The sequence below is a fragment of the Drosophila virilis genome, unplaced genomic scaffold, assembly GCF_030788295.1.
Source record: "Drosophila virilis strain 15010-1051.87 unplaced genomic scaffold, Dvir_AGI_RSII-ME tig00001657, whole genome shotgun sequence".
Taxonomy (NCBI): Eukaryota; Metazoa; Arthropoda; class Insecta; order Diptera; family Drosophilidae; genus Drosophila; species Drosophila virilis.
In genome coordinates, this window is record NW_027212852.1 from 97740 (window position 1) to 108691 (window position 10952).

General features: G+C 47.7%; 1 protein-coding gene across 1 annotated transcript; it reads left to right on the forward strand.

Moving 5' to 3' along the window:
- The first annotated feature begins 6218 nt into the window (after nucleotides 1-6218).
- Nucleotides 6219-7010, forward strand: LOC138911597 (uncharacterized). The gene has a single exon (XM_070210975.1). The coding sequence runs from the start codon at nucleotides 6219-6221 to the stop codon at nucleotides 7008-7010; it is 792 nt and encodes a 263-aa protein (XP_070067076.1).
- Nucleotides 7011-10952: the final 3942 nt, after the last annotated feature.

Below are 10952 nucleotides of genomic sequence, written 5' to 3' on the forward strand. Positions count from 1 at the left end.
AGCTCAATAGCGCAACATTTGGTGACCCCGACGTGATCTTTATTTTTGTTGTAAGATTATTTGCTTTACATTAAAGCAATAATCGGTACCTATGTAAAAGCTATTGCCGTTGCTTCATTACATAGCTTGACACTTGCGTTCGCCGAAGTTCTTATTGGACAACTATTGTTTTTTGAACGGTTTGCATGTACTAGCGATCACCGTTGTTGTTACTCAGTTACTCAGCTAGTTTCGCACGCGCTTTCTATCGCGCTTCTAATGGCAACCGAAAATAATGCCTCTAGTGCAGTGCCCTCTGCAAACAGGGTGACCTTTCTGAAGCGCAAAGTCATTTCAATTTATGACAGTTTGCAAACACTTCGAAATGCTCTAACTAATTCGCCACTTAGTGCAATTGATGAGTGCGGTCTTAGTGTTAGGCTGAAGCAAATCGAGCGGCTTCAGACCTCATTTGATATTATTCACACTTGCCTCGAAGAACTAGACTTTGATGAAATCGGTAATCAATTGCGTGAGGACTTCGACGAGTTAGCAATTTCTATGGAAATTTCGGTTCGAAGTGAAATTGCGAAACGTGTCTCAATATTGCCCTGCTCAACATTTCGCGACCAATCTGTGCTGCCCTCGCAGACAGTTAGAGCTAAGGCACCACAGTACCCTCAATAAAGTTGCCTACGTTCAGTGGTGGTTACACAGAATGGGCCGACTTCTATTCTATGTTCACAACCGTCATAGAAAATCATCCTGATCTAGCAGATATCGAAAAGCTGCAGCATCTTCGATCGTGCCTGAAGGATACAGCGCTGGACGCTGAACGCGATTCGATCATTGGAAATAACAAACGATAATTATGCCATAGCACTTAATTTATTGGAGAAAAGGTTTAATAATAGACGTTTGGTTTTTCAGGCACACATACTTGAGATATTGGGGCTCAAGAGGGTGGCAGGTGGTAGGCCGTGTCGCTAAGGCAGTTATCCGACCAATTCAACGCACATTTTCTCGCGTTAAAGAGCATGGGCAACTCCGAACAAATCGCTGGATGCATCATTGTGCAGATTATTTTACAAAAGCTGGACCCAATATCACAAGCCAAATGGGAAGAAAGGCTAGAGGACTCGTCGTTCGATAATTTAAATAATCGTGGGAGCATATGGCTACGTTTCTGGAGCAGAGATGCCGAACAATGGGAACCGTAAATTTTGCTATGGCAAGCTATGCCCCTAGCCATCAGGTGGGAAAATCTAGAGCAATTAACACCAGTAGATCGTCATTTATCGCCACTAACCACGACGCCCCTGTCTGCGTCTTTTGTGACAGCTCGATTTGAAAATTTGACCCCTGCATTACGGCTTAGGGAGGCAAAACGAGTTGCATTGTACTTGAATTGCCTAAAGAAAGGTCATCAATTGCGATCATGCAGCTCTGGATGCTGTCGGACCTGCGGGGCGAAACATCACTCTCTGCTGCATTTAAACAATTCCGTATTTCCGTCTGGTCAGCTGACTGAGCCTGCAAATTCATCGCCGATAGCCCATGCCTCTTTCGCTAAGCCATCGCCATCTACCTCCACATCTCTTGTTGCCCAGTATTTCAGTAGTGATGTTGTCGTCTTGGCTACGGCTATGATCTTTGTAAGAAATCTCTCCGGCACTTTGATACCTTGTCGTGCCCTTTTGGATTCTGGTTCTCAGCCTCACCTTATAACGTCGCGTCTTGCTCAACAGCTTCAGCTAAAGAAGCACAAGTCCGCAGCCATTGTCTCTGGTCTAGGAGATTCCCGTTTTGAAACAGAAGGAAACACGGTCACTATCACAATACAGTTTCAAGTCTCTGAATACTCAACATGCCTTACAGCGCTCTGGTAGCACCTAACATAACTGATAGTCAACCGAGTTTTACCTTCAACACGACGAATTGGAACATTCCCGCTAACATAAAACTTGCAGATCCGTCTTTCTTTAAACCTCAACACGTGGACTTGCTACTTGGAGCTAGCCTGTTTTACGACCTTCTCAGCGTCTGCCAGATAAGGCTTCTCCCAGGACTACCGTGTCTTCAAAAAACACGGCTTGGTTGGGTAGTTTCTGGAGGCGGACCCCGCTTGAGTGGTTCTATGCTAATGGCAAAGAATACTGCGGGCAAACTTGAGTCAAGTTCTGAAGAACGTGCTGATGAATTGGTTCGAAGATTTTGGGAGGAAAGTACACCTACCACTTCAAAGGAAGAAAACATCTGTGAAGAACCTTTCGTAAAGACTCATATCAGATTGACTAGTGGCCAATATTCAGTTCGTTTACCCTTCAAGCGAAGTTTGGAATGTCTGGGGACTTCATACCAACAAGCCTTTCGTCGCTTCCTGACCCTGGAACGCAAACTACAAAATCGTCCAGATCTGAAGATTCAATATTCAAACTTTCTAAAGGAATATTTGGATCCTGGTCATATGTCGCCTGTTGCTCCAGAGTCTATAGGACTTTGCCAATACTTTCTTCTTCATCACTGTGTCTTTAAAGAAGACAGTTCAACGACAAAATTGCGAGTCGCTTTCGACGGCTCAGCATCTACCTCGTCAGGTTATTCATTAAATGATCTATTGATGGCTGGACCTGTTATTCAAAGCTCGCTGTTTCATATCCTTCTTCGCTTTCGTAATTTCCCAATCGCCCTAACAGGAGATATTGGAAAACTGTATCGCTGCGTACGCGTTTCAGCACCGGATGATTTTCTCCAATGCATTCTATGGCGAGACTCGCTAGAACAGGATATAAAGATTTTTAAGCTGGATACAGTAGCATACGGAACAAAGCCAGCTTCATTCCTCTCTATCTGTTCTATGCATCAGCTGTCTATGGATGAGGAAACTAATTTTCCAATTGGATCTCGGATTTTGCGGCGTGACTTCTACGTTGATGACCTCATTTCAGGGGGTGATTCAATTCAAGAAGCAAAGGAACTTCTTAATCAGACGGCTGGAATCTTGGCAAGTGGGGGCTTCAAGTTGCGAAAGTGGTGCTCAAACAATTCTGCTGTACTGAAAGGGATACCCGTAGAGGACAGAGAATCTTCCCTAAAGTTTGATGATGGTAGCGACATCACCAAAACTCTTGGACTCGCTTGAGACTCAGCGTCGGATCGATTGTTGTTTTCGTTTTCGTCCATTCAGCAGAGATCTAAGCCATCAAAAAGGTCAATACTATCGACCATAGCTCGCTTGTATGACCCGCTTGGACTCATAGGGCCGATAATTGCCAAGGCTAAAATCTTTATGCAGCAGATCTGGAAGGAGAAGCTTGGGTGGGACGAGAGCTTGCCATCATCACTGGCAACAGCTTGGCATGATCTTTGCTGCAGTTTTGAGAAGGCACAGTTTCTTAAATTTCCTCGGCTCGTGTCAATACCTGCAGCAGAGTTAGAAGCTCACGGTTTCTGCGACGCCAGCATCGAAGCATATGGGGCCTGTGTCTACGTCCTTTCTCGACGAACATCAGCCAGTTGTCAGCTGTTGTGTTCCAAATCGCGTGTAGCTCCTCTAAAAACAATCACAGTTCCAAAGCTAGAGCTCTGTGGTGCCGTCTTATTATCTAATCTCATGCGTGAGATATCTAAAATGAATCTGTTTGATGGAAAATTCTACTGTTGGTCGGATTCTTCTGTATGCCTTTCCTGAATAAGGACCGAGCCCTGGAAGCTCAATGTGTTTGTGGCTAATCGCGTCACAGCAGTTCAAGAGCTAACTAATGGCATGGAATGGCGTTACGTGCCTACTTCACTCAACCCAGCAGATATACTCTCGAGAGGATCTACGCCCAGTGAATTATATCAATCGTCACTGTGGTTCAACGGCCCAGAATTTCTAGTTAAAAACAAATTGGACTGGCCTGCTTCTTGCTTGTCAGAAAGGACAGAACTCGAACTTAAAAAAAGGGTCCTTATTGCGTCATCTCCCTTCGTTGATATAACTGTCACTTGTAAATACGTCAACTCATTTGATACAATGCAGTGTATATTCGGATATATTTATAAATTCATACACAGAAGCAGGCATCCTGGACTAACAGTGTCTGATATACAACATGGGACCCAACTCTTACTAAGGCTTGTCCAGAGAGCACACCTGTGGGAAGAGATCAAATCATTGCAATCGAGAAGAGTTGTTAAACCATCCAGCTGTATCGCATCACTTAACCCTTTTTTGGATGATTTCGGAATTCTGAGAGTTGATGGGCGCTTGAAAAACTCTTCGCTGGATTTCGACGCTCGCCATCCAATAATTCTCCCGTGTCAGCACCCCATCACAAACTCGGTCATCACACGGTTTCACAATCGGGACTTAAACGCTGGTCTACGGGCACTTCTTGCTCATATTCGGTTGCAGTATTGGCCGATTGGTGGAAGGAAGACCGTATCCAAGGTGGTTGGAAAATGTGTGAGATGCTTTCGTGCCAAGCCTCGATTAATAGAGCATATAATGGGTGATCTGCCCAAAGAACGTTTGACTGCTTGTCGAGCCTTTGAAGTCTCTGGTGTTGACTATTGTGGAACATTTTTCTATAAGCCAGACGTACGAAATAAAGCTCCAGTCAAATGTTACATGGCTGTCTTCGTATGCTTCGCGACTAAAGCGGTTCACCTGGAACTGGTCAAGATTCTGTCGACAGCTTCTTTCTTGAATGCGCTTAAGAGGTTTATATCGACTCGAGGCTGGCCATCTCAGATATGGTCGGATAACGCTACCAACTTTGTCGGCGCCAAAAACGAGCTTCTGGATCTCAAGCGTCTATTTACAAGTCGTAATCATATTGAGTCAGTGCATAATTGATGTGACGCGCCTTCAATTCAATCGTCTGGATGGTTGGCAACGCGTAACGTACCTCCAACATTTGTTTTGGTCTCGCTGGCGTGAAGAATACTTAACACTGCTTCAGCAGCGCTCCAAGTGGCGTACTCCGAAACCAAGCCAATGCGTCAACGACATAGTCCTCGTAAAGGATGAAAAGCTGCCGCCTCTAAGGTGGCCACTGGCGAGAATCACAGAGCTAATCGTGGGAAAGGATTAAGTCGCTCGAGTGGCCATTTTGCGCACCGCAACAGGGGAAACGAGGAGAGCTGCAAACAAGCTATGTCTATTGCCCATTAGGGAATCTGTTGAAAGCCCATGCCTTCCAACGGGGGGAGAATGTCTGGTTACGCAGCCAAAACAACTGGAGCGACCTCGCAACTGATAAAAGCATCATCTTAATTTTATCTTATAATACTTGCTCTGCAAAGCAAGTGCCTAAATTTCGCTCTTAAGAATTCATTAACATAGAGCTGCCGCTCTTCGCTGTAACGATCGTTTTATTGCCCTAGCTTTACTTATGCGAAGGCCTCGATGCTGCGCATCAAATTTAGTTAAGTTCGTTCGCTTCATGCATTTGGTACGCATCGGCCACTTGCATTACTCAAAATTATAACTAATAATTGTTTCTTCGCTAAAATTGGCACGTTCTAATTTGGGTTCGCTTGCCTATATACCAACTATTGTTCTTAAACAATAAGCACAGACCAATTCGGGTTTGTCTGCTTTTCGTAACTTTGAGAAATATAAAACAATTTTGAGCACAAAAAATAAATTGTTATTTATTTCTATATGTGAAAGCTATTGAAAAAGCTCAATAGCGCAACATCATCTATAATTGAATTCTTGTATTCTGTTCCCATGTCCGTAATTAACGTCTTCATTGGACCGAACTTCAGAATAAATGATTCTAAAATTGCTTAAGCGACTGTGTTCGCCTTCCTTTTTGGAAGTGGTATGGCAACTAAATATTTAGTTAAGTCACATATTAGAGTGATTTTGGTAGCGGACCAATAGTGTCCACTATCACTCTGTCGAACACATTTATAGGCGTATCAGTTATTATTAATGGGGTCTTATTATGCTTGGTTATTTTAGCTTTTTGGCATTTCTAACATTTTGGTATGTAAACAGTAATATTTCGAAATATAATGTCTTTTGACCTTGGCCAAGGTTTTTGCAATGACTGTATGACCTCCTTGCATTGGATCGTCATGGAATATAGACAGTATAGCTTCTTTCTCATCTTGTTTTTCTACAGGGGTCACCGGGTTGAGTAGCGCTACTCTTAATGTATTCAATATTTTATTGACCATTTGTTTGAAATTGGCGGCAGCGGCAAATGCCCCGTGTTTAGGAGCGCCCTGGCCAACAGAAAATGAAGTCGACACAGCTGAACCTCAACCACTGCAAGGCTGCTCAGGCCCTGCTGACACAATCAATACGGGAGAGAAATACGGACGTCGCAATAATCTGCGAGCCATACAAGCCTATCGCTGGAAGTGGCTGGGTGGCAAGTAAATGTGGAAAAGCGGCCATTTGGTCTCTCAAATCCCCGGTCCAGGAGGTCAGAGCAGCAAACGACGGATTCCTGAGAGCAAAAATTAATGGAATCACCGTCTACAGTTGTTACGCACCCCCAAGCAGGGAACTGCGTCAATTTCAGACCATGCAGGAAGAAATATCAGAATACGCTCGCGATAGAGCTCCTCTCGTCATAGCCGGAGACTTTAACGCCTGGGCCGTGGAATGGGGAAGCAAGGAAACTATTGCAAGAGGGACCATCCTGCTAGAAGAGTGCGCGGCACTCGACTTGGGCCTTGCAAACGACGGGCAGGAGCTCACGTACTGCAAAGCCGGTAGAGGCTCTATTATAGACCCTACCTTGCTCAGCAGCTCACTTTACAGGCTAACTACATGGAAAGTCAGTAATGAATTCACGGTGCATTTCGAGATGCACGGGAGAGGACGGAGAAAACAGCAGCCCAAAACAACAGGCCGCAAATGGGAGGACAACAACCTAGACGAGGAAACCTACACGGAATCCTTACGTCATGCTCAATGGACTTGGGCCACGGAGTTAGCAAACGACATCGCGCGACAGCTCATGGGAAACATTTCAGAAGAGGAGCACCTTGCTACTGGTGGAATGAGCAAATCAGCGACTTAAGGAAGGTCTGCCTGCGTGTTAGAAGGCGCTCTCAGCGTCAGGAGAAGCATTAAACGAAGCAAATCCAGCTTCCAGAAAAAATGCGGTGAAGCCGATGAGTTACCGCGTGGGGCACGGCATACAAGGTCGTCACGAAGAAGATCCGCAGCCAGGTGACCTGCCCTACCACACTTGTTACTATAGTTGAGACACATTTCCCCCAACACCCACGACTGGAAATAGCCAACCGCTCACTGAGCACGGAGCTAGTGTAGCAGATGTCGGCAGACGACGTGTTAGCGGCAAGCAAAAAACTAGGCGACAACAAGGCTCCAGGACCAGATGGGGTGCCAAACAAGGCGCCAAATTTAGCAATGCTAACGAAACCCAAAGTCTACGGTCGATGCAATTAAGCCGGTGGTAGATATTGCCACTAAAGCAATAGAGGGAACCAGATGGAGGTAGGGAGACAAGGAGTAAATCAGCAAGCTGGTCGCGTATACTGGAAGCCTTAGACCGTATAGGGATACCGTCCTCCATTTTCCGTATAATATCCAACTACCTGTCCGATCGGGTATTGAGTTATGATACGGATGACGGTGCTAGGAGTTACACAGGGATCCCACAGGGGTCGGTTATGTACGACGAGGTGCTCAGAGTGCGATTGCCCTAGGGATGCAGAATCATAGGATTCGCGGATGACCAGCACTAGAAGTGGTGGGCAAAGAAATAGAAGACGTGGATGCCGGATGCGTGGCGCTAGCCTGGAGCTGGCAGGCCACAAAACAGAGGCGGTGCTCATCACAAGCCGCAAAATAGTCGAGTTTTCTAGATTTCAGGTAGACAGCCTTAGTATCGAGCCAAAGGATTCAAATAAGTATCTGGGGGTCATGTTACACAACAGGCTTAGAAAGCAGCCAAAATGCAGACGGCCCTTTCGAGGATGCTACCCAACATAGGAGGACCTAAAGCAGGTAGACGCCTGCTCCTCGCGGGAGTTGTAGCCTCCGTGCTGCTATATGCTGCACCGATATGGGCTTCAGCGGTTGCAAGCCAGAAAGGCCTCCGATGGAAGATGTCAATCCCCTATAGGCAGGCTCAGCGCTCTGCGCACTATTTCTAGATTTCGGATGAGGCAGGCACAGTATTGGCAGGAATGCTGCCAGTAGATATACTGGCTAAGGAAACGGAGAAAATTTACATGGCCCGAATAGCCACGGGAGAGGCCGTCTCAATGGACGTCATCCGGTCGGAGAGAGCAACATCAATGGCAACTTGGCAGGAGATGGAACACGGCGAACAAGGGGAGATGGACACATAAACTGATCGCCAATCTGGAGCAATGGATTAGGAGACGGAGTGGCGAAATGAACTTCCACCTAACACAGCTTATCACTGGATACGGCGGGTATAGGAAGTATCTCCATAGGTTCAGACATGAGGACTCTCCAGAGTGGCCGAACTGCCCACTGGTCGAAGACCCAGAACACGTGCTGTACCAATGCTTGAGGTACAGAGAGGTAGTGGGCTCTGTACCTCCACAGGAGGGTCTGGTAGCGTTCATGCTGGAAGGGGAGGACAGTGAAGAAATGTAAGCCAGCTCATAATAGGCATCCAGAGGGATCAGAGACGAAGCGAAAAGGAGCGACAACTAATGGATACTGCCTAAAATAGGCAGCCTATCCCCGCGAAGTAATGCCTTGCGGTGAACCCGCGGGGAATGTGTGTGAGTGAGGTGTGAGTTTAGTACGTAGTCACGTACTACGTGACGGAGTCAGCAATCGTGCATACGTTTGGCCCGGGCCATCAGTAACTTTCGAAGATTTGGACCTCCGTGCCGTAAGCACAAAAAATAAAGGAAACACACACATACACACACACACACACACACACACACACACACACACATTGTTCACACACGCACACACACACACCCGCACATGCGCACACGCGCACAACGCGAGATTGTACGCGCGATTTGCGACTGCTCCGTGAAATAAAACAAATAAACCTGTGAAATTAAAGTAAAGTTAGTGCACGTGTGCAGGGAACCGAGACAGGCCTAAGACACCAAAAGGTGCGTGGTGGTACTCACTGCGAAGCCCGTGCAGACCATTCCTGGGGTGGCGTCTACAGTTCCACGATCCAGGCGAGGGGAGTGGAGGAGTCTACTTGGCGTGTTTGTGCGCTTTGTGAGTTTTACCACTCAATTGTATTAGCCGTCTCGCAAAGCTATTTGTGCAGTTGGTTGTATTCACTCTAACAGCTGTTAGTAGTGTTGGCTAGCGCTGTTCACAGTCAGCTGATATGCACTACAGAGCCAGCTGCCAAACTGCGTAGCGGAGATTCCAACCAGGTGATAAGCTGTAACTAGCAGAATGTACAGCATACTTCGGGCTTACGCTGTTCTTGCTAAGCATTTAAGCTTTGGAGAAAGAACAGGCAAAGAAGCCGATATCGGTGCTCACTACAGGCTTCAGGGCAAAAAAGGAGCAAAAGGTCGGGGAACAGACCAATTTCCAACCCCCCCGCCGCGGCGGTGCCCATAAAAACGGGGCTCTGGTGACCGAGTCGGAGCGGTATAGCTCCCAGCGGTTAATAGCCAGATGGAAACCGTTGGCCACCGAGGGACTTTGCTGTAGAGCCCTGATAGTTAGAGCAGGTGCCCAGAGTGAAAAATGGAGGATGAGCTGCATGCCTTTGCGCGCCGCTCTGCACTACAGCGATCACCGTCACTCCAGGCGGTCACGCCAGTGCAGCAAAGAGTGGCTGTGTCGTCGCCGGCAAAAGCGAGTGAAGAGCTGCCAAGAACGCTAAGAGGCACGATTGAGAAGATGGGCTTAGTCCTAAACGGCTTAACGGCGCTGTTCAGCGGACAACGCCACATTAACGGGCTAATGCGAGAGGAACTCGCGAGAGTAGAAAGCCTGCAGAAGGTGGCGCTCAAGCTCTGTGCGCCGGAAACGAAGTGCGACGAGGCGCAAACGACGCCGTCATTAGCCAGACGTGCGGAGCCGAACGTGCTAAAAACGCGCCCAACGAAGCTCGGGGGCCAAAAAGAGGCAAGCACGCCCAAATGGATGGGGGATGGCGTGCCAGAGCAGCGCAGAACTCCCTCCAAGAAGGCTAAACGCCAGGGTCAAAACCCAGCTAAGCAGGCGGTGCTCAGTGAACGGAAGTAAGCGGACGCAGAAGCGTCCGAGAGCCGACGCCATTACAGTCCACGGAGTGGGTGACTGCACATATGCCGATATGCTCAGGCTCGTGAAAAGCGACCCGGCGCTCAAGCACCTAAGTGGCGATGCGCATGGCATTCGCAAGACCGCGAAGGGCGATCTTCTGCTGCTCCTCAATAGGAAGCCGGAGCACTCCGCAGTTGGATGGGTTGTCTGCCGTATTCGTGCAATAGACCAAACAAAGCGATGCTGAATGCGCGTTGAGTGGCCGGTAGTCGATGCATATGCGCCATTGCTAGTCTTCTTTTTAATTAAGACGATTGGGGCGCTGTGCGGACTACGCGACAGCTCGATGGCACCTGGCAGGATCAGCTCATCTACCTGTTCGTCAATCACCCTAGGCATGGCCGGACTCTTCGGGGATTCTTCCTGTGCTCCGCGATATGCGAGACTCCCTGCAGCCCGTCGAAGAGTTCCGACTCCAGTTCCGACTCCAGGAACTCCCAAAGTTCCGGATCCAGATCCGCTGGCCACTCTGCCGCTTCGATTCTGGGCTCTCTTCGCGTGTCGTCGCCTCCACCACTCCAACCTCTGGCAGTCGCTCCTGAGCACCTGTGTCCGTATGGATTATAGCCATTGCTCCTAGTCCCTCCGTTATCTGGCACCTTTCCGTGCCGCCTCCATTTACCAGCGTAGACCTGTCGCTGAAAGTCTACCCTACCACTACGAAGTCAACTGACTGTTTGTAAGCCTGGAGGAGAAAATATGAATGATATTAAAAGGGAAA